Consider the following 24,792-nt stretch of genomic DNA (forward strand, 5'->3'; position numbering starts at 1 on the left):
TGACAGGACATTGAGATGAAGGAGGGCACACTTTGTGCCCACTTGGCATCATACACCTCAATAACTATTCAGACTTTTGACTCACCTCCAACTAACCACTAATGTAGGTCTATGTCTATACGTCTGTCATATGTGCTTGTTTTGTTTCTCGACTTGTGTTTTCTATGCATCTGTGCTGTAACATTTGCTCAATGAGGACAATAAGCATCTTTTCTATTCTATTTTTTTGCAGTTATTATTGATGTAAGGACTACAAAACAACCTAGAACCACATATAAAAACAATAATCTCAAATAAATCATCATAATTTATTCACTTTAATTAGTGAAGTTAATCTGCTTTTAGTGAAACTAGCTGTATAAGGAACATTGTCTGTCTGCAATTACTCTGGCTGGTCTAAATTTGACTTCTTCGTTTTCAGCGTTATTAATAACAGCTCCTTCCGTTTTGTGCACTAAAACGACGTCCCTCGCGGACCCCCCTTATCGTTTTGGCGCTTGCCAAGCCTCCGCTGTTTAAATGGGCCAAGTTGAGAAGCGGCGGAGAGTGCAAATCTTGTTTGGTCTGGGTCTATGAACTTCAGCGTGACTTTAACGACATACATAGGGTTAAAAACAACTGCTTTGAAAGTTTTCTGAACATTCTTCATTTTGCGCAAATATAATTTAAGCGTAAGGCATTATATGCGACTAATTAGGATTTCAGGGCAGGCTATACGACAAATAAATCAGGGTTAATAGCTGTTAATTCTATATAGATCTACTTCTTTTTTGTCCTTAGCAGATATTACATGTTTATTCTAAATCTAAAATCCCCATACAAAATAATTGCACCTATCATTTTGATTGGAAGGTGAATAATTTTGTTCGTATCAAATTAGAACTGGATATATTGTTCATTAACTATTTCAACACAGCTGTTCCTATATTAAACGAACTTGAGTTGGAAACTATGACGGGTCAATGTGTATGATCCCTATCTAGGTGGGTATAACATAATGGCCGGGGCTGCTACGGGCTGCCCAGCATGTCAGGTATTAACAGAGCGAGTCTGATTAAATGTGGGAGGCAGGAGCGCGGCGTCAGGAGCCGTCATGCGAGCGGAGCTGTGAGCCATCAGGCGGAGGAGAGCTGGAAACCACTGAATGGCAATCTGTCACACGGCGACACGGGAGTCGTGCGTAAAACAAAGTGGCGCGTCTTCAAGTCTGGCTCTGATGACCAGCAACTCGTAGAAGGCGACGACGACGCTCAAGTTGGGTCGGACCAGCAGCCGCTGATCACTTGTTACCGGCGCTGCCGCCTGGCTACCACCAACATGCCTGCCATCAAAAAGGAGAGACTGGATGGGGACGACATGGCATTGGCTGCGTTCAACCAGCCCGAATACCTGGCCCCTTTAAATGCCACCACCATCCCCGTAGTGACCCCTCATCCGCCGCCCTACGACCACATCTTCGCCCATCACCGCGCGTACTTGGGGCTCCACCACGACTCGGCGGCGTTGCATCACCAGCACCTCCATCATCATCATCACACGGACGACTTGATGCTGGAGAGGTTCTCCTCCATCCCGGACTTTCAGCCGTTCTTTGACAACGGCGAGCCGTGCATCGAGGTGGAATGCGGGGAGAACAAGGCTTTGCTTTACATCAATAAACTGTGTCAAGGTAGTAAGGGACCTTCGATTAAATACCGGGGCGAGTGGCTCACTCCGAACGAGTTCCAGTTTGTCAGTGGAAGGGAGACTGCCAAAGATTGGAAACGGAGTATAAGACACAAAGGTAAGAGCACACGGCATGCGTTCATTCATTGGTTCATTTGGTTATTGAGAGGACATCTTTCCTCTGTGTAGCGAGTACTTTTAAAACATCGTTTTTTATTTGGATCGGAACTTGCATGGGTTCTCCTGGTTTTTGGTGGTGCGTTTCGCAGTGAAAGGGTTACAGCAGATACAGTGCGTAAGGAGACAGCTGAGGTAAAGGCGCAGATCCTCACTGTGTCCTCGGAGGATTTGACACACAGACCGTAAAAAACCAAACCTGGACCAAACCAAAGTCTGGAGTATACACTGGGACTGAGGTGAAACGCACTAATACTTTAGATTATACAATGTTAAGGCATCTGTGATGCTTTCTTATGTATGGGGGTGAAACGTAACGTTCCGTGCAGCTACACTTGTGCATGCATGGGGGTGTTGACACTTTCACGGATCGCATGTTCAGCGTGTGAGATATTTTAGAAAATTATTGTTTTGATCTAGACCGGTCGTTTTACGTCAGAGAGGCTGTTTAATGTTGGGTTATGATCGCCTTGCAACTTAGCCAAATTACTAGGGCATTTTATGCCTAAGTGCATACCGCAAGTTTACAAAAGAGTTGACATTGTTTATAAATTCAATTATAGCATACTGATTCAGTTATTGTCGAAGTAGCCTATATACAAGATGCAGATCAGTATATAGTTTTCTTTTCATAGAAAACGCGTGGTGGACGCACTTGTTTTCACCCCCTCCCAGCCAACCCCCCACGATAGATTATTACTCACGCAGAACTGACACGCGTTAGTCCAAGATTTAGCTGAAAGAGAGTGATGGGGTGGGGGTTGGCTGTGGATGGGGGGTATTTGCCCTAGGTCAAACCTGATAGTCTTAATAGTTTCATACCTAAAGCTGCATCCATATACTTATCTGCCTCCTCTGTTCATAGCTGCTGAACTCTGTTCTGAATAAGATATGTTTTCACTTTGTTTGAAGGTAATTGACCAACACAAGCGTTGATCACATGATTTTGATGTTTAGCTTTGGGCTATGTGGCTGTCAAATGACTGGATTTAATTATCTTGTATGTTAAAATGTGAGCTGATCAATTGATCAATTAGGCTAGTCCTGATGTGACATTTTCAATTTGAGATATATTACACGTTACATGTAGGCTAATATGCAAGTTATGTAACAGAGGTGAAAAGTTCATATGCCTGGAGAATATGGTTTGCACTCTCTCTCTCTCTCTCTCTCTCTCACACACACACACACACACACACACACACACACACACACACACACACACACACACACACACACACACACACACACACACACACACACACACACAGTATGTTGGCAGTATATTTGTATATATATATAAAACAACGTTTATCACTTTGTTTTTCCAGGGAAAAGTCTGAAGACTCTCATGTCCAAGGGAATCTTACAGGTGCATCCTCCGATCTGTGATTGCCCTGGGTGTCGAATTTCATCTCCAGTGGTAAGATTATCATTTCCTTATCCATTAAATGACACGGCCTGTCGTCATTTTTTCGTCCCGCATGATAACTACAACAAAGACATTTTGCTTATGAGGACAACGTCCCTACCACAGACATAGTATTTCTCAAAGCTGAAATGATAGATGCTCGCTTAAAGAATGATGTAAAGGCTTCAGTAGTTAAAACCTTGCCTGCATGCATGAAACTGTTGTGTTTGACTGAAAGAGTAAATGTGGGGAATCTATGTTTTGGGGCGCTGTCTTTCATTTTGACCTTGATGTTAAAAGTCCTACAGACCTAGCCCTATTTTTACTCTCTCAGAGTAAACCTAACATTGAGGTTTTGGCTGTACAGGCCTTATAATAGAACCAGAGCATCAGCCAAGCTTTCTATTGAAGGTTAATGGGAAGTCTAGTGTGACTTCCCATTGGTGCCGTTGGCCAGGCTGTTTTGTCTTTAGTGTCTGGGTTCCTCACCTGGCTGTTGACCCAACCTTTGTTTGCCATTCCCTGCCCCCTGGGATATGTTGAGGGCATCATGCCAAACTTTACAGGCATTGCAGGTGTGTCACCACCACAGCACTACCATTCTGTGCGCGTGCGTGTGTGTGTGCGTGCGTGTGTGTGTGTGTGTGTGTGTGTGTGTGCGTGCGTGTCAGCTTTGTGCGAGCATACAGCAGGCTCACGTCGCCAAATCTGTTCGCACAGGTGTGACGGGGTGTGAGTGTGTTTGTGTGTGTTTGTGTGAGTGTGTATGTGTGTGTTTTTATCGCCACGGAGTGCATCTGTCGTCGCTCCCAAGCGCTAATCTTGAGGGAAGGGTGTAAGAGGCTTAGCGAGCTACTGAGCGTGGCTACTGCTGATTATTGTGTGTGAGGTACGCAATGCGAAGGCGGTTTAGATAAGCCGGAGGTGTTTGAGTGATACAGGTAAACTATGTTTTTTGCATCCAAGAATGAAGACCTTTAGGTTTAACGCATGGGCTTCAGCCAAGGCAAATTACACACAGATGAGCTGTAGAAAACAGACAGTAGAAAGGTTCTATTTTTCTGTAAAGATGTGGGAAATGAAAGGATGTTACAAATTCTGCTTCGGATATTGTTTTTATTTTTTAAATTTATTTTTAGATTGTATTTATGTCTGGTTATTAGCACCAGCTTATGACTGAGGAGAAACTACATCACTGTGTGCAAGGACATGAGGGGGTTTAGTTTGAGCCTTTGCTCTCTTTCAATTTCTCTCTCTCTCTCTCTCTCTCTCTCTCTCTCTCTCTCTCTCTCTCTCTGTCTCTCTCTCTCTCTCTCTCTCTTACTCTCTCTCCCTCTCTCTCTCTCTCTCTCTCTCTCTCTCTCTCTCTCTCTCTCTCTCTCTCTCTCTCTCTCTCTCTCTCTCTCTCTCTCTCTCTCTCTTTGTGAAGCCTGAAGCCTAAGCCACCCTGTGAATACCACCCTGACGCTCACACACACACACACACACACACACACACACACACACACACACACACACACACACACACACACACACACACACACACACACACACACACACACACACACACACACACACACACACACACACACATAAGTATGTTGGCAGTTCCACATGAGGCGTTGAGGGTAAGGAGGAGGAGGTAGGCAGTGGGGCTTGTCTGGCCTGTACTGGCGTCTCCCTCTACCCCCCCCACACACACACACACACACACACACACACACACACACACACACACACACACACACACACACACACACACACACACACACACACACACACACACACACACACGCGCGCGCACACTATCCCCCCGACTCCCCTCAGGGCATGGCACACACTAGCTATAGTACTCCTCTACACTCTAAAGATGTGGATGTTCAACATTTAACCTTAAGTTACGAGTGTACATTTTTTTACGCTCTCAAGATTTAATTAACATTCTGGATTTTACTGTGTAGCTATTGTAGCAGTCCCTTGCTGTTGATGTCTGTCTGTTTCTTTATAGAATTGTTTGCCTTTCTCTGTACACACACACATACACATTAGGCCTGACCTACACCAATACACTGATCAGCATCACATTTCCTTTGCTGCCAGTAAGCCATGGAACTCAATTCGTGAATATCTTTCAAATTGACCCCATGGTGGTGCTATAACAGCCTACATTACGTTTTTGGCCTATAAGTCATGAGTCAGTTATTTGTCACATCACACAGACTTACAGGTGTAAAGCAGTGGGTGAAATTTGTGCGCACTCCATCGTTCAGTATTCCGTGAGAAGAGAGTGGATAGAGGAAGAGTGAGAGCAAAGGGATGATACTGTATAGAAAACGGGTTAAATAGGACAAATAAAGATGTATACATTATATGCAGATAGCGACTGAAGATGTATTTAGGACATTAGCATCATATGCAGGTGTGTACATGTTATATTCAAACATTAGCATCATATGCAGGTGAAGAAAAGGTACAATGTTTCTTAAGGTGCTATTCCAAGATCAGTTTGTGCAGCATGGAACTTGGAAGTCAAGCCGGCCCACACACACACACACACACATATTTCCATGGTTAAAAAACACCTCAGGCAGGTGGTGTTCATGCCGTGTTCAACAGTCTGATGGTAGCGGCCGGGGTAGAAACTGTTCAGAAATCGGTTGTTCAGGCATTTGATACTGTGGTAGAGCTTGTCCGGCCGTTGTCGCAGTAGTGGTGTGAACAGAATAGGCCACGCCCATTTCTGCCTACTTGGATTTCTTGACATTTTGAAGGAAGAAACCCTCACACTTTTGCTACTCCACACAGGAAAATAAAAGAAAATGCTAAAAATGATTCACTGGGGTCATGTGAGAAAGTATAATACAGATGTTTTGGCTATAATTGGTTTCCAAAGCCACAAATGCAAAAACCTTCACTGTTTGTGGCAGAAGCTTTTTGACCAATCTTCATCAAATTAGTACTGATGCTCTCGGCCCTGGGAGTCATGTAACAATAAGCATCAAACAGGTTTTGGACATTCTACACAATTTGGCTGTAATTGTAAAATATAATTGTTACTAAAACTATTTTTCTTTACAAAAAACATACATCGATCAACCCAATCAAAGTTGCAGAGCCACTAAAGAGTACACCTCCAAAAGCGCTTTCACTTCTGACCTTGTGTGCTACAAATGTGAAGCGATATTATGTTTGTTGTCGTTGCAGAAACTTTTCTACTTTTTGACCAATCTTCATCACATTAGTACAGATGATCCCGGGAGTCATGTAACAGTGAGCGTCTACTTTATCGTCCTTATGTAAATTTGGGTTCTCAGTCTGGCCCAGTACAAACATTAATTGACACAAGACTTTAACGATCAACCTCCCCTTTGTCCTGTGCCTTATCATACACGCACACAGTACCAAAACTATTTCATCACATGCACCACTCAGATACTGTATGACGATGGAGGGAGGTAGGGTCGTGCTTCCTGGCAGAAATGTGTTTCTTTCTCGTTGCTAGTTGCTACAAAACACTGGGCTCAAGCTGTCCATAACACTATGTATTGATTCAGACAAACTAACTCACTGTAAGTCAATATAGCCTAGATTAATTTGAATACTTAATAATAATAACATAGTTTATACATGTTCTCCTGTAAAAATCAAATAACATTTATGATTCATGAGCTCTAATTCTTGAATATGTATGGGTAGCTGTGGTACCTGTCCTATAAAGCCTAATGTTATTTAATAGCCTGGTGATAAAATTCTTTCTCTCTCTTGGCTGTGAATTGCAGCTCATATTGTGAGTCCCCCTGTGCTTGTTTACTTTGTGCATGCTGTTCTTTGGTGTGCAGTAGTGACTATACTGTCATAGACATATAAAGGTAGACGCCTCATCTGGCTCTGAAGCATCGGCATCTCGGACGCACTTCCGCTTCCTCTCATAGAGTTAAAAGCTTCCTCTATGTTTCTGGGGGGAAGCTGGAAACTTCCGTGTGCGTCACAGAAGGGGGCGTTCGGTAGGCCAATCAGAGGCAGGTGGGGTGGGTCTTTTCTTAAGAGGCAGCCGCGCAGCAACTAGTCAGTTAGACGCGCTGTGATTGGCCAGTAGTTAACGTGATGTGATTGGTCTGCCCCCCGGAAGAGCCTTGTATTGAGAGACCAGTCGTTACAATGAACTGCAGAGGCCAATGAGGTATCTAGGTTTCTATATCTATGTATACTGTAGGTGTGCGTGCGTGCGTACTTGCGTGCGTGCGTGCATGTGTGTGTGTGTGTGTGTGTGTGTGTGCAGGTGTATATGCGCCTGATTATGGCCATGGCTATGTGCGTGTGTGAGTAATGTGTTGCTGAGTGTGTGAGTCTGTGCGTGCATGGTTGTTTGTGTGTCAGAATTTGTGTGCGTGATTGTGAATGATTGTGTGTCGCCCAGGCAGGCTGTGGTGTGTGTGTGTGTGTGTGTGTGTGTGTGTGTGTGTGTGTGTGTGTGTATAGCAGAATTTGATAAATAGACATTGTGATGACCATTGTCATGGTCCCTCACACAATGTTAGTTTTTATTGTTAAACAACAATTAGGCAAAGATTCAGGTTGGGATTATAGGTTTCGGGATTACCGTTAGATTTATGCTAATTTTTACTTTGGTTATGGGGTGCGGCGTTGTCATACACCAAAAATTGCTGATATACAAGCTCACAACGCATCGTGCTGTGACAGGTTATGAGCTTGTAGATCTGATATGTTCGGCTTGGGTTATGGTTGAAAATGGCAAAAAAAATTGAGGTCCTCACAAGTACAGTAATACAAACGTGTGTGTGTGTGTGTGTGTGTGTGTGTGTGTGTGTGTGTGTGTGTGTGTGTGTGTGTGTGTGTGTGTGTGTGTGTGTGTGTGTGTGTGTGTGCGTGCGTGCGTGCGTGCGTGCGTGCGTGCATGTGTGTGTCTGCTCCCAGGAGAGCTAGCCTTCCTCCGTTCTGTTATTCCAGCGGAACTGGCGGAGGCCAGGAGGAAATTACACTCCCCTCCTCCGGCTCGTAAAGACCTCCTCCAATCAGGGGCTCACCTCGTGGCCTGGAATTAAACACGTGCACCCACACATACACACATACACACACACACGCGTACAATTTGCAACACGGACACGCGCGTACTGCGCATACTACACACACACACACACACACACACACACACACACACACACACGTGTGCAAATACATAAACGTTTGCCATTAGTTACGGCGTATCTCGTGACATTTTCATAATGTCATTTTTCAACAGGGCTTATGTTGAGAATATAATTACAATTAAATTGAGCGCACCGCCACACTATGCAAGACCAGGAGAGGTTAAGCACAGCAAGTGACAGGCTAAAAAAAAACAAGCTTGCTGTGACACCTCCATTGTGTTTGTGTATGTGTTTATGTTTGTATGTATGGTGGTTGTCGGGTGGAAACCTTGTATGTCCAAAACCGTCTCAGGAAATGGTAAAATGATCAGAAATAATGAAAATAGTCTTTCTACAAGATCGTAGATCGGCAGTTTTCACTGCTTTTGCCTGACACTGTTGTTCGATGGAGTAGGGCACTAAATGACGGAAAGAATATAAAAAGTTGAAATATGGAGATACGAGGTTCCTGCCCGACAGCGACGATATTTGAGTATGTTTGTATGTTGGAGGGGTGGAGGGGGGGGTGTTGTATGTGTGCCTTGCGTGATGCTACATTACCATGGTAACCGCAGAATCGGCCACTGGGCAAGCAGTGTGTGTAGTGCTTGTTTTTCTGTGTGTTTGTGTGTGTTTTGGTGAGGTTTTGTGTGTCCTTCGGTGAATTGGAGAAATTAGAGAGTTAGTGAGTCTGTAATGATTTACTTATTCACCTTGGCTCTTGATTCTCACTGAATCAATACTGAGGTACAATGTATTGACAGGGATAAACACATACAGTAACACACATACTCACATGCATGCACGTTACGCACACATGGACGCGTGCACACACAGACACACACACACACACACACACACACACACACACACACACACACACACACACACACACACACACACACACACACACACACGCAAATATGAACCCATTTCTGTTCCTCTATTTCTTTTTTCTATAAATGAATAATTCAGTTAAAACAAACTGTTTAATTTAGCAAATTAGCCATTTGCCAGAAATAGGCTGCAATTTCTGGAATAGGCCAGACATTAGAGCCAGAGGTTGATTGAAAGCAGTAAACTGTATGTGTGTGTGTGTGTGTGTGTGTGTGTGTGTGTGTGTGTGTGTGTGTGTGTGTGTGTGCGTGTGCGTGTGCGTGTGTGTGTTTGTGGGAAGCTAGACTTACAATTGATTCAGGTTAGGGTTAGGATTGGGCATTTAGAGGTCAGGTTTTAGGGGTTGGGATTGGAGTTATGCCAGATTTATACTTACTGTAGTTGCGCCCCAGTGTCGTGTGCCGAAAATAACAGATCTGCAAGCTCACAACGCGTGGCAGAACAGCTATTTTTGGCCCTCGACACTGGCACGCAAGGCAAGTACAACTCAGGCTTTAGGGTTAGGATTAAAAATGACGCACAATTTGTCATATATACATAAAATTGCTCGTCCTAAAATGTTGATGTACTCACGAGTATAGTAATACCAACGTGTATGTGTGCATGCGGCTGTGCGCGCGTGCATGCGTGTGTGCTTAGGTAATGCTTTTGTCTGCATCGTGCATATTTACTGGTTGTTTGGGTGGGGACATCGTAGGGAGGTTGCTAAAATAAGATGGACTGTCTATCAGTCAAATGCAGCTGATCATGACAAAGCAAAAAGATATTTCTAGCATGCCCCCTCCCAAAGTGTGTGTGTGTGTGTGTGTGGTGGGGGGCGGGGTGACTGTCTGACCTCTTCTGATAGTTGCGAGTTCACTTCCTCAATGCAGAGCTTTTTACAGACAGCACTGTCTCAATACTACCTTCACACATCCAGCATTAGCCCTTCACACGCACGGACACACAGTAAAATGTGGTCACATTTTGTACACACACAAATGGATAAATTAACATTAGGGATTTTACTGCACACACGCACGCACACACACTCACATACGCAAGAGGTTTGTTTGTCGAGTTGTGTGGAAAGCAATGCAAATATACAGTAGTGTAATGTAAAACGGACAGGCTGACATAGGTATGAACATCAGACTTCATTCATTATTTCACTTTCTGTACTGTGCATTGTTTAGAGACACCCAGTTTATTCAAAACGTACAGTACCCACTTGACCGCTTTTCAAATACTTACTGTACAGTAATACTGTCACATTGTAAATCATTATCATTTTCAAATTAAGCCTGTGAGTTTGTAATGTAGAAAGTGATTGTTCAAGCCTTTAGATTTCATTTTTTGGAAGTATAAGCTGTTGTAATTTGGCTTATCAAAATATACTACGTCTTTTTTCTTTGACTTTTTTGACTTTCTTGCTTTGGTGTGTAAAAAGGAAAGTGGATGGATGTACTTTGTACACTGTCAATAAATACATCTTTACAAAAAAATAATATAATAATACCTGCTTGAATGTGTATTTACAAAACTGTGGCTACTCATACAGTATGTATTTGATCGGCATCTAGCAGGGGTTGGGCAAACAATCTTTAGATTATTGTTGTGCAACAGTGATCTGTTCCAATCAAAAGTCTCAGAACTCGTATATCAGAAGAATATATTGTTGCTGTTTGGAAACCTTGAGCGGCTATTGTCGCTACATTTGCGCGACACCGTCATATGACAAAAACATCAAGAGATGAAATATGGAGATACGAGGTTTCTGCCTGACAGCAATGATTAGCGTTTCTAATAAATCAGAGGCTTAATGCTTCACTCTTGTGGGGGCTGAAACAACAGCTATACCCTCAGTTTAATTTCCCAACCACAGCCTTGCACTTGCCCCAGCACACACACACACACACACACACACACACACACACACACACACACACACACACACACACACACACACACACACACACACACACACACACACACACACACACACACACACACACACACACATATACACCTCCTTCAATTCTTTCTTCCCCTCGCTCCCTCTGTTTTTGTCTGGGGAGAGAATGGAGGAGTCGTTACCTGCCCATAAAGCTCTCCTGTGGCTGCCTTGGCGGGCCTATCCAAACACAGCGAGCGAGCGAGCGAGCGAGAGAGAGGAGAGAGGGAAGTGAGCGATAGAAAAAGAGAAGAGAAGGAGGAGGGGGGTGGGATAGGAAGAGCGAGAGGGAAAGGGGAGAGCGAGAGGCGCGCTGGCACGCTTGACTGCACCGCCACTGAACTCCCAGCGCCGCCCCCGCTCCCCCTCCCCCTCCCCCCCCGCCGCCTCTCGCCCTCTATGCACCCCCCCCACCCGCCCCCCAGCGCCCCTCCAGCCCTCCTCGCCGCCTCTCGCCCTCGATGCACCCCCCCCCCTCCCCCCGCCGCCTCTCGCCCTCTGTGCACCCCCCCTCCCCCTCCCCCTCCTCCTCCTCCCTCGCTCTGCGTCGCTCCAGTGGGCTGCAACCGCCCGCTCAGCTCAGCGCGTGGGGGCCGAGGGGGCAGGAAAGCGTGTGTGTGTGTGTGTGTGTGTGTGTGTGTGTGTGTGTGTGTGTGTGTGTGTGTGTGTGTGTGTGTGTGTGTGTGTGTGTGTGTGTGTGTGTGTGTGTGTGTGTGTACAAGGGAAGTAGGGAGCCAGAGGGAAGTTTTCGTTTGTGTGTTTGTGTGTGTGTGTGTGTGTGTGTGCTTGCGTGCGTGCGTGTGTGTGTATGTGTGTGTGGATGGAGGGGAGCCCTGCTTGGTCGCATGCCTGTCCTCCCCACAGTGCTTTCTCACTTGTTTTTCTCTCTCTCTCTCTCTCTCTCGCTCTTTCTCTCTCTCTCTCTCCCTCTCTTTCACTCTGCCTAGAACAGCCAAGTGTTGCCTCTAGTCTGTGTACACACACACACACACACACACACACACACACACACACACACACACACACACACACACACACACACACACACGCATAATCACACTGTTTTCCCTTCACCACTATAATTAAAAGTGTCTATGTGCTGAGTTCTTGCGCTGAAGATTTCAGTGTAATTCACATAGTTCACATTATTTAAAAATGTTCAGTGCAGTCCGCATTCAGTGCAGTCCGCATTTGTTATTACAGAGGACAAATTGATTTGTCTAATATCGACACATTTTGCCCCCTTGAGCCTGATTTGTATTTTGTGTCGCATGACGGAAACAACGGACACTGTTGTTCAACAGTGTCAACAATATAAATTAGACTATAATCACCCTTTCTATCTGTGAGATTCTCAAGACACCACTGTGTGTGGGTGAGTCGCAGATAAGCAGGCAAGAGTAAACAAAGTAAGAAGTATAATTTGTATTTTGTGATGCAGTGGATCTCGGGCTCACGCAAACACAGCACACAAAATGTTTGTTTTGGCCCCGTTTCAGCACTCTTATGTGAACGTGGTAACGACTGCGTTCTACCCCTCCCCTCCTCTCTCCCTCCCTCCCTCCCTCTCTCTGGCTTTTTTCTCTCTCTCCCTTCCTTCCCTGTCGTCTCCTCAACTCCCCCTCCCCCTCTCCCCTAGCACTCGCGCCAAGTCGGCCCGCCATCCCGCCTCCACGCACACACGCACGCGTATGTACACACACACACACACACACACACACACACACACACACACACACACACACACACACACACACACACACACACACACACACACACACGCTGAGAGGTAACGGCAGACAGGCGCGTGACTCATTAGGCATTCGTCCCCAGGGAGATCGCTGGGGGGGCGCGTGCGAGAGAAAGAGCGCCGCAGCTGCAGGAATGTCACGGGCGGCTACCGCTGTGTGTGTGTGTATGTGTGTGTGTGTGTGTGTGTGTGTGTGTGTGTGTGTGTGTGTGTGTGTGTGTGCGTGTGTGCGTGCTAATGCTGGTTGGAGCCAGCGGCGGGGTACTGCACCTTTCAGGAAATAACGCAAGGAGAGGGAAAAAAAACACATTAGTCTTCCTTTTCCACCAAGAGCTCATTTAAAAGTCTGAAATAAATTTGGAGAAAATATTAGATTGCCTTATAATTTCTGCTCGGGTTTAGAAGCCCTGGCTGGCAAACAAACAACTGCACTATTGGCCTGTATTGTTTTCCATTTGATAACCTGTTTTAAAAAAAGCCAGAAACAAGCAATTACAAGGTCATTTTGCTGTTTTCTAAACAATATATTGGTACGAATTCAGCTGGCCACACAGAGCTATGAAAAAATCTATTGATGCCTTTATGCCATTTATCATATGGACCGGCCAATGTGATGTTTCAACAGGGGCTCATTTTATTTGTCTTTGAAGTCAACCATTTCACATCTCCTAGAGTTAAAATCACCTCCCATGAAGCTATTCTGAACACTAGCCTGAAACATGTGCTTTAGTGTGGAAGAGTCCATCTTTCAGCTTTACATCAGCTTTTCAAGAGACAAGCAATGTTATGCCTGTACACTGGACACCATGATAAGTTTTAAATCACAGTCACATCATGAGGACTGAATATAGATTTTCTCAATTTAGACATACATTAATACGTTTGTGTGTGTTTGTAAGTTAACTTTCAGATGAAATATCTACCGTATTACCACAATCTAACATACTTCTATTTGATATTGATCAATAAAACGTAATATTTCAGCCATACGTCTTTATGAAGAAGTTCACATAGATGAACAGAGTCAGAGAAACTAGTAGCATGACTCCTTAAGATCAACTTTCTACTATAGCTACTTATTATTTATTTCCCAGTTGGGCTAACTAATACAAATTTTCATTTTCTTTCATTATGTTTCATTCTACTCAACCTCATCTGGACCTTCATGTCTAAGGTGCTCAGTGTGTTGTTATTTTTCACAGTCAATTTGTCGTGCGGTAGCCTGCTTCTGAGTGTGTGTGTGTGTGTGTGTGTGTGTGTGTGTGTGCGCGTGTGTGCGTGTGCATGTGATTGTGTGTGCCTGTCCCTTCGTATGTGTGTAAATGTGAAGCCCAGATATATTTCTTGGCTGCCTGACTGTCAGACAGAAAGCGTGGGAGGCGATATTCATAGAGGTGCTTTTAGCGGGACGTTTATGAGAGACTTTTTTCCATGGCTGAAAGGAGGTTGACCACACACAGCAAGGTTGCCTCAACTCTCTCTCTCTCGCTCTCTCTCTCTCTTTCTGTGTGTCTTTTTTCTTGCGCATATGCACACACTTGCGAGCACACGCACGTGTGTGTGTGTGTGTGTGTTTTCTTTTTTTTTTGGCGAGCTGAGCGCCCTTCCTCTGAGCACTCCTACGTGGGCAGCCAGGGGTCTGTTTGTTTCATGTTTTGTTTCGGAGAGGCCTCCCCCGCGCTGCGGAAGTGTTGCCGGAAGCAGTGGGTGCTCACCCCCGGTTCTGCGTCAGTGCTGCTAAAGAAAGGATCGGGGCTTTCCGGGAGGAGAGAGAGGAGGGTGGGGGGGAGGGTAGGGAGAGAGAGAGAGAGAGAGAGAGAGAGAGAGAGAGAGAGAGAGAGAGAGAGAGAGAGAGAGAGAGGAGGGCAGTGGGAAATGGGGAGGGCTGTCCGCCCGGGTATGTCACGGCCATGTGGGTGGCTGTCTGCACTCTCACAAACACTCGCACACAAATACACACACACGGAGCCACAGTGACGGCCGCCCTTACACAAACTATTCTTGTATACACTATACTGTTGGCATGCTCTGAGTAAAATCCCCTGCCTCGGAGGGGAATTCTAAGGAGCAGGAACAGGTGTGTGTGTGAGAGAGAGAGAGAGAGAGAGGATTTTTGTGTGTGTGTGTGTGTGTGTGTGTGTGTGTGTGTGTGTGTGTGTGTGTGTGTGTGTGCGTGTGTGTGACTGTGTGTGTGTGTGTGTGTGTGTGTGTGCGCGTGCATGTGTGTGTGTGTGTGTGTGCGTATAATGGAGAGTGTGGTTATGCACTGTTACAGTGAGTGAGTGAGCGACGTTGAGGCAGAATCTGTGTATTTAACAGGTGTTTGTGTGTGTGCGTGTGACCGCGTGACTGCGCTGCTCTGACAGATGTTGATGTGGTTAGTTCTGCGTGCGACTATTGTTTTTATTTGTCTTGAGTTAGCGCCCACCTCCCCCACCCCCCCCACCCAGTCTCAGCCACACTGCTGGAGTTGAACTTCCAACAGCAGTGCCAGGGCCTCTCGTATGTGCGCAGGAAGCAGGCGAGCAAGAAGAACTATCAGAAAGTAAGCCACTGTCCTCTAACAGTGAAGAAGTGAACTTTGTACAAAGCCGCCGCTCTCTCTACACATCCGCCTGTGGAAAGGAAAAGAAAAAGAAAATGTGAAGAAACTTCTTTCTGGCAACAAGGCAAAGAAAGATGTGTGTGTGTGTGCATGTCGGAGGGGTGGGGTGGGGGGGGGAGTGTAATGTGCAGAACTCTGCAGCCTGCTCATCCTAGACCTAGAGGGATGTTTTCACCCCCTCCCCCCCTCCCAACTTTTTTTTTCTTTCCTTTTTTTAATGTCTGCCACTTGAAAGACTTCCAGAGGGGCTGCACCTGTTTGCCTTTTGGCTACAAGCCTACCTCCCCACCCCCAGCGCCCCACCCCTCCACCTCCAACCAAACCTCCCCTCCTCGTCTTGCCCCTGCCTGCCACTCAAGCTGCCGCCCCTCCTGGGATGGCAGGAGAGGAGCGAGGGAGGGAGGGGGGGAGGGAGAGGGAGGGAGGGAGAGAGGGGCGGTGGGGGGGGGGGGCGGGGGGGTAGTGAGGTTTGCGTGTGGTAGAAGGGATAGCTGCAGGGCTTGGAGGCGTCCGGGAATCAGAGCCGAGACATAGGAAGGGAAGCCAGAGAGAGAAGAGAGATAGGGGGGGGGGGGTTGTTTCAAAGTGAAGTCCACTCTACTCTAGTGGACAGACCTTCCCTCTGTGGGTGTCTCTCTTGTTCTCTCTCTATCTCTCTCTCTCCCTCCCTCTCTCCCTCCCTTTCTTTCTTTCTTTCTCTCTCTCTCTCTCTCTCTCTCTCTCTCTCTCTCTCTCTCTCTCTCTCTCTCTCTCTCTCTCTCTCTCTCTCTCTCTCTCTCATGTTTGGCCCACCACAGTCTCTTTCATTTCTATATTTGATCTCTATCCTCTTTTTGTGCTGATTATTTTCCTTCCTTCCACATCCCCTCCCTGCGCTCTTTCTGTCTCTCTCTCCATTAGACCTTTTATTTGCCCCCCCCAACCAACTCTCTCCTTCCATCCTTCCATTCCTCCCTCCGCTTTTCTCACCCTCTCATTTTCAAGTTCCATTTTCTTTTCAGTTTCTTTCTACCGCTCTTCCATTTCTATCTCCTCTCTTCTGTCCTTCCATCCCCCCTTACTTTCACTCTCTCGTGCTCCTATCTCCTCTCACCCCCCCCCCCCCCCACCCCTCCTTTCTCTGCATCATTCCATCCAGTTGTGTCTTTGATAGGGCCATGTTAATCTGCAGTGACCTCTTCAGGTCACATTAAAGGTCGCGCAGCTTCACTTCCTAAAGCCCCTAGGGCCACACTCCTCCTCTTCTCATCCCTTGTACCCCCCTTGTGCTCATGGGAACTTTGTGCCCCCCCCCCTCCAGAAGCAGCTAAAAGCACGACCCCAGATCATCTCACTGTCAGGGTGATTTATAGTTTTATTTATATTATTACACAATAGAAAAGTTGACTTCGTGATTTGATACTACAATTCACTGTTGGCAGTGTTGCACACAGTAAAAAAAAAAAGTTTCCTCTAAGGGTGTAAAAATGGACTGAAATGGACCCTTCCATTTGGATGTACCTTTAGTTGCCTTAAGTTAGCAAACCGGTTGCCTCGATGACACATATGCTGTAAAGTATAATACTGTATATAATGCATAGGCTTGGAGTGCATTAATTGACGCTCATAATTATACTTGTGTGAAATACTTCAACTGACACAGATGACATTAATCTTCTCTGCCCACCCAGTGTGAGCGGTGTTTAATATGGTGGACACCGCGAACCCAGTGGGCCGTGCATTTCCATTCCAAAGCCGTACACAGTTCTCTCGATCACCATCTAGGCTATGTTAAGCAATAGGTGCAAGTTAGAATTTCTCCGTCTGCACAGCAACATCCTCACTGTTCATTTATCCATTAACTTAGAGAGTGTACACTTGGTACAAATGGTGATTGTACACTCTGTGAATTCAATTCACACAGGAGGATTTTTTTTACTGCGTGCTGATAGCTGAGAACTGTTGTTCCTAAAATGTCCCCCTTTCTTCGTGTGGCTTGTTGTGCAGAACCGTGGGCGCTTGGCAGAGAAGCGCACCATCCCCCTGCCCCCGAACCGCGTGCCCAAGAAGGAGCTGGCCTCCATTTTCAGCAGTGACGACAGCGAGGGCAGTGAGCGGGCCAGTGGGGACCATGCCCACATCAAGCAAGAGGACGAGCTGCATTACAGTATCATGAGAAAGAGGTGAGGATTCTGTGGCCATTGCTTTTATACAAGAAGAAATAAAGTCTGCACGCTGGCAATGCTGCGAAAGCCCTGACGCTTTTTGATTGCTGTCGACTTATACGTCCCGATGAAGATCACTGAGTGATCGAAACGTTGACGGCAATAAGAATACAGCGGGGCTTTTGCAGCATTACCAGTGTGCAGACTTTATTTCCTCTTGTGATACTGCTGTTTGTCCTGCACCTACACTATCTTCTTCATGCATTGCTTTTATATAACCTAAAACATTGGTTCTCAAAGGGGTCCGGGGACCCCCAGAGGTCCTGGAGGGGGTTCCAGAGCAAACAGTTTAAACAATTAAGCCCTATTTTATTTTTCGGCTATTCAATATAAATAATTAGCCAGCTTAAAGATCCGCTATTTTCAATAAATGTTGACAAATGTTGACAAATATTCTCTTATGGGGGTCCCTGGCACAAAATATTACATTACAGTCTTTGACCTGGAAATGTTTGAGAAACACTGGCTTCAAGCAGTGATTCTCAACCGTTTTAGTTTCAAGGACCCGTAATGTTGTGTGCATTAGCCCACAGAACCCCATTTGATACGATTTTGATCTCTGGGACTCTTTTTTTATCCCTTTTTATCTCTCTATACACTATACAATCCTCAGTGTTAATTTAACACACCCTTATGGGACCATTTGGTTCCATTTTATTGTCACATCACAGGTTTATGGGTGTAAAAAAAGTGGATGAAATCCTTTTTTTTCATGTGCGTTCCATCATTTTGTTGTTTTTTCGTGAGAAGGGAGAGGAGAGAGATGGAGTAAGAGCAGGAGAGAAAAAAAAATATATATATATAACATAATGCAGAAGAATGGTCTGATATATACATTTTTACATTAAAGGTCATGACAGCTCATGACATGGCTTCAGTGGTTTGTTTGATGATGTACAGTAGAGACGTGTGGAGCTACCCAGGTTTTAAGCTACTGTATGACATGCATGTTAATTGTTTTGGTGAGCTATGTTGTGTTAATTGTTAAGCTGGTTTATGTTACTCCTGCCAAGTCATGGTGCATCTGGCTTTATGCAGAAAGATGGACACACACACACACACACACACACACACACACACACACACACACACACGCACACGCACACGTGCGCCATGCACACAGCAAGCTCATATGCTGTACACAGGCAGGGTTATGGCGAGGTCACCACATTAAAATGAGTGAAATGAGTTTCATCGATGACAGCTCTTTCTGGCTTACTCTGATGGTATTGAATATTTGCATTTGCTAGAAAGACAAGTGAAAATAATTCAAATTAATACTTTATAAAAACTAAATTCCTCTCCCCTTCACATTAGCCCTTTGATCCATGTGAAACGTCATTTTCTTTCATCACCTGGCATGCTATGTGTTTACTTATAAACAGATTCCTATGACTCAGAAAGCAGGCAGAGTATAGGGGGGGGGGGATAAAACATAATGCAGAATCTGTTCATTGATTAACCTCTGAAAATCCCCCCGCTGCATTATAAGCAGCTTGTGCAACCTCATTACAGTCGGGGGATGTTTTTCATGTCTCGAGGCTGGCGTGTGACACAGAGGACAGCGCGGCAACTGTGAGGCCTTTAAATGGATCCACTAACCTTGTTTGAGACAGGGCTTCCCCTCCCCCTGACACTTGTGCCGCCAGCGCGCTAAGACGATAATGAATTTAAAGAACACTTATGACTAATATGTCAGGCTTTTACCCCCTTTGAAAGGCGGCGGACTTGCTGGAGCCGTAGCAGCTCCGGTCTGTCCCGAGCATCCGTCTGGGCCCCACGCTTTATCCCCCGCCCAGCACGGGCGGGCATTGGGAGAAACGGGGATAATGGGATGTCCAATCACGGAAATGTGATTTCCATTGACCGCAGGCTTCGTAAGTGAGTCGTAGAGGGGTCTTATCAAATTGGATTTGGCCAGTGGATGGTGAAAAATACAGCGTGGACGGTTGTGCGTGTGGGTGTTAATTTAACTTTATGATAGTGGATGAATGTACATATGTACATTTTTGAGTTGCAAATGGATGAATTACCATTGAGGATTTTACAGTGTAGCGGAAGCACTGTTTCACACCCTCTTGGTCGATGCAATTTGTTCTGTTTTGTAAGTCACAAACTGACATATTCATGACACCACACCAACATGTGGCAATTATTGGTTCATAATCGTATTTTATAACAATGTGAAAATGCTAATTGTGGAGCAAATTACCACTAAAGCCTGAGTAAAACGTTGCGTGCCGGTGTCGTGCACCGAAAATAGACGATCTACAAGCTCGCCACGCATCACAGTGTGACTCGTTGTGAGCTTGTAGATCTGCTTTTTCCGGTGCGTGACACAATGCTCAACCAAGTATAACTCAAGCTTAAGCTGTATCGTCTTCAATACAAATATGAAGACTCGTTGGAAGAAGAGTCGTTGGAGGTACTATCATTACGTGTGATAAAGATTGCATTTTATTAGTCATTATTTTTCTGATATTCCGCACACCACACCAACACCAACAGAAGCTTCTCTCGTCACTTTGTGTGACACACTGTAGGCGTTCGGGATAGCTCAAGGGTAACAGGATAGGTGGGCACTAGGGACATCTGGGCACCTCGATGTAAAATTGCCTATTTTGTCCAAAATGTTAATAAATGTAATATTTGGAAAAGGTTTTAAAGTAAAGTATACATGATTAGAACATGCTTAATAATTCGACAATAAGGTCTAATATTTCTACAATTGCAACAAATTGCTACAAAACCTGTATATCCAGTCATTTTGGGGCATAAACAAGAAGATAATAATGATGTACCGTGCATGTTCACTTCATGTATACTTTACATTACTTAAGACCATTTTTCAAATATGAATTTTCTTTACATTTTGGACAAAATAGCCTATTTTACATCGAGGTGCCCAGATGTCTCTTGTGCCCACCTATCCTGTATCCAACTCAAGTGCTCTCCTGCTGGCTTTGCATTCGGCACAGGTTCTGCCAGCAGCATCGGTGTCGACAAGCGGTGTCTTCATATAGCTCATCATCCTTGAGGACGCCTTGTCAAGTTCATTATAAGCCCTGTCCGCTACATCTTTTAACCTGATTAATGTTAATGGCCACCAGCTTTACGGGCGATTAGTTTAGTAGGCCTTCCACGAGCGAGCATTTCTCCTGCTGAGTCAGCGCAGAGCGGCTCCCGGCTGAAGCGGAGCCAAGCCACGTCCTGAGCCTCTGTAATGACCCAACAGAAAGTCATGGGGACAGCCTTTCAACTGTCATAACTACATCATAACAGGACGTACAGGGACACTCCCTTCGTGTACTTCTGTCAATTTCAGTGACACGTGAAGGGAACACAGTACCTGGTTGCACCCTATAGAGTCGCATCGAGTCAAATCACATCACAATACACATTTCTGGGCTGTGTATTCAAGAATTGACAGTGAGGGTTGCTGCCCCTGTCCCTTAACAACTTTAACCCTAATGTCTCTATTTTGGGCAAGATTTTTCAAAGACAAATGCGAAAATAGCAGATCTATAAGCTCACAATGCGTTACGAAGCGATGTTTTGTGAATATAAAGTTTGAGAAACTTTTTTTAATTTACACTTAAGTGTTTAAAGTCTGATTCATGGAATTCATCTTGGTGACCCTAAATATTTGATGGAGGTAACTGATGGAGGTAGGCTTTAGTGTCTTACTCAAGGGCAAGTCTACCTGAGTGTTTGTTTCAGTTGGCTGTAGATAACAAGGCTTTGATTGAAAAGTGCTGACTGAGAGTCTGGGTAATTACCAAGCAACCACCATGGATTTTAAAACGTACACCTGCTGACGTCTGCCTTTCAGATGGCACCACCCTCTAGGTATTTTTGTTTTTTAAAGGAACCGCCCCCATACACTTCCGCCAAAATAAACGTAGGCATTTTCCCTGATTTTTAATCATGCAATATTATGCAGAGTGGTTATTAATACATTTTTTTACCTTTACAGATTCTGCTAATCTATCAATTGTGGGGGAAAATGCTGTATACTTATGTATTGTAGTAACGGTTACTACAGTAAGTAACCTAAGTAGTTTAGGTCTCAGGTTTTCAAACTGGGGGCCACTTGAGACTGGAATGCCCCCCAGGAGGGTAACAGGGGGGCCAATTGGAAAGGAGAGGAAATTGAAAATAAATAAATAAATAATAGTAATATTAAAATATTGTGCTAGTTTAACCACTTTTGACCTGGTAAGCCTATTTTGGGCATGTCATTATATTGACACATTATTGTAGCAGCGTTTTCAAACATTTTCACACTTTTTCTAAAATAGCCTATCTACAAGCTTTTCTAAAGCCATTTTGCAGTAGGGTGGCTGCAGCCAGAGGCTATGGCTATTTGGGGGTCCTTGGCATGGAAACGTTTGGGAACCACTGTCCGAAATAGTTTAAATGGTAGGAGGAGGAGAGCCGTCATAAGGGCCACAGACCTTATGCCTTCAATATAGGCAAAGACAGGGGTCATCGCCATGTTGGCTTGTGGTGGACATTTTTGTCAAAGTTAAAATAAATTCACGGACATACAAAATGATGATAATATTACCAGAAACACAAAGAGAACTAGCCCTGAATGACCATAATAGGTCTGTAACTCTGAGAGTGTTCAAATGGAACCAAATGGACATAACCAAACGGACATATTGATGACCCCTGGGCAAAGAATATAAGCCAAATCAAGCCATTTGGTTTCCATCCTACATACTCTAACCAGATATGGCTAACACTGGGTGTGTTTATGTAAAGACAGTCCTGTGCTATGAACAGCCTCTCAGTAGGGAGTAGAGCTGGCAAAGAATCCACATCCCAAAGCTCTGGGACGTGCTGTACTGTAGTATACTGAATATGTTTTAGACAATAGGGTTTTAAGGGTTTCTATTTCTTTGTCTACCATGAAAGTTGTATTATATAAAGTTATGTACTGTATGTGTGTCTGGCTGTGGACTGGAACTTTTGCAGCAGGTTCATGTTTGAGGGAGGCTCGTATTGAGGAGGTGACTACTGTATCTGTAAAACTGGAAATGATAGAATATTCTCTGTGTTCATAGATTCTGACAAGAAAGGACAAGCTGCTCTATGTCTGATGTCAATGCCAATTGACACCATGTCTGCTTGATGTATCGGCGTGCTTTTGGAGTTTCACTTTAACATTCACCTTTCTATATAGATATTAGGTCCTTTATGTGCACTATCTAGATCTGCATTGGCACATATTGTTAATGGGTACGTTGTGCTCAGTCTGAGAGACTACCACAGAGAAGCCAGAGAGACGGGAACGGGGCTGATGAATGAGTCAAGTTTCTGAACGTCTATTGTACTTGACATTTCCTCCTCTGGCTTTGTTGAACAACCATGCTGTTGCCATTTGCCAGGAAGAGCATCATGGACAGTGAGAAATTCCTGGAAATTGCCGCCCTCCAAAGCGCTAATTTGAGCTTGGAAGTTTAAGGGCTTTCTAGAAGGGTTTTTTTGCTCCACAAATGCTTGCCATTGTTTACTTTGGTTTTCCATGGCAACGCAGCTACAATACAACAATTTAGTGGTAGATTTGGTGTCGCTTGACGTAAGATGTTCATAGTTTCCACATATACGGAACACAATATTGCATCTATTTACGATATCTTTTTGTCAAAAGATGATATCAACATAAGAGCTCTAGCAGTTTAGTAGCAGATCTGGTGCTGGTTTGAAATGAGAAGTTTATGGTTTCCAGAAGAGCAACATTTGTTTTATGTTACCGTCCTGTCAAAAGATGATATCAACAATCCATGATGATGAGCCTGTATCATTTTCGTGTACAACCAGAATGCTGTTTGTGCAAAACAAATTACAACACATAAATGTGATCGTGTACAAAGACAACGCAACCCGTCAAATAGGATAACTATGCCCAATCTGAATTGAAGCAGAATTTAACCACAGAAATCATACTGTAAGGATGAGAGCCGGCTGTATGAGACCGCACACGAAATTAACACCCAACGCCAAGCAGCAAATTCATGGCTGCATTGGGAGAGGACTCACACGCAACATGGCCGACCCACTGTATATTTTATTTCCATTGTACATTTCTCCTCTCCCTCGGCTACCTTATCGACCTCACATCAGCTTGTAGAGCGGAGGAACAACAAGGAGAAGCCCAAGAGGAGCCCGGCTAGTCTTACTTATTTATGTATCTATTTCTGTATTTATTCATTACTCCCTCTGCTTGCCGGGATCCCAGTGGCAGCCTGCTTTTCGATCCAACTGTGAGCAGCATGAGAATGGTGTCTTCCTTTGTCCACAGGAAGCAGACAAAACATAGAATGTATATAGATCCATATTCCCTGCTTTGAGCTTTGCCTTTCCTCACATATGCATATTTTTCCCTAAACACGAAACTCTTGACATTTTATTGTCTTTTCCTTACAAAAGGATAGGAGAAGCTAGACACTGCCGATTCCCTCTCCTTCTCCGCATTCTTCTGTGCTGTGGTTGTTGAATATTACATATTGCCTGGTAGAATTTGAATATTGCTGGAGCCAGCACTGTGGGCCACCTGTGCAGGCTTGGAAGAGGCTGTGTGGTCCGTCTATTGTCTTGGGGGTAGAGGAGGGTCCTTCTACCTGCAAGCACCAGATGTTAGGCACAGTTTGAGTGCTCTTTCTCTATCTCCCTTCTCTCACACTTTCTCGCTCTCTGTAACTCACTTTTTCTCCCCTGCTCTTACTCTCTCTCTCTCTCTCTCTCTCTCTCTCTCTCTCTCTCTCTCTCTCTCTCTCTCTCTCTCTCTCTCTCTCTTTGTCTCTGTCCCTCTCTGTCTCTCCGTCCCTTTCTCTCTTTCCCTATCTCTGGCCCCATCACTCCTCACCCCAGCACCCGCTGTCTGTCTGTCTGCCAGCACTCTCCCAGTGGTGGTGTGAGACATGGCGTCAGGGTGGCCCAGGCTGCCAGCTTGTGCCAACTCACCTCGTGACCTCCAGGCCTGGTACCTTGGCGT

At 45.0% G+C, this 24,792-nt stretch overlaps 1 protein-coding gene across 1 annotated transcript in view; it reads left to right on the forward strand.

Annotated features, from left to right (window-relative positions):
* Positions 1–615: 615 nt before the first annotated feature.
* The window catches only part of samd11 (sterile alpha motif domain containing 11), a 33,509-nt gene continuing 9,332 nt past the window's right edge, over positions 616–24,792 (forward strand). Inside the window, exons 1-3 of the mRNA XM_080443818.1 lie at positions 616–1,783; positions 3,174–3,265; positions 17,572–17,747. Coding sequence (XP_080299944.1) covers positions 1,027–1,783; positions 3,174–3,265; positions 17,572–17,747 — 1,025 coding nt within the window. The 5' untranslated portion in view covers positions 616–1,026. The remainder of the gene's footprint in view (positions 1,784–3,173; positions 3,266–17,571; positions 17,748–24,792) is intronic.

Source organism: Gymnoscopelus braueri (assembly GCF_963280865.1).
Source record: "Gymnoscopelus braueri genome assembly, chromosome: 12".
In the NCBI taxonomy this organism is placed as follows: Eukaryota; Metazoa; Chordata; class Actinopteri; order Myctophiformes; family Myctophidae; genus Gymnoscopelus; species Gymnoscopelus braueri.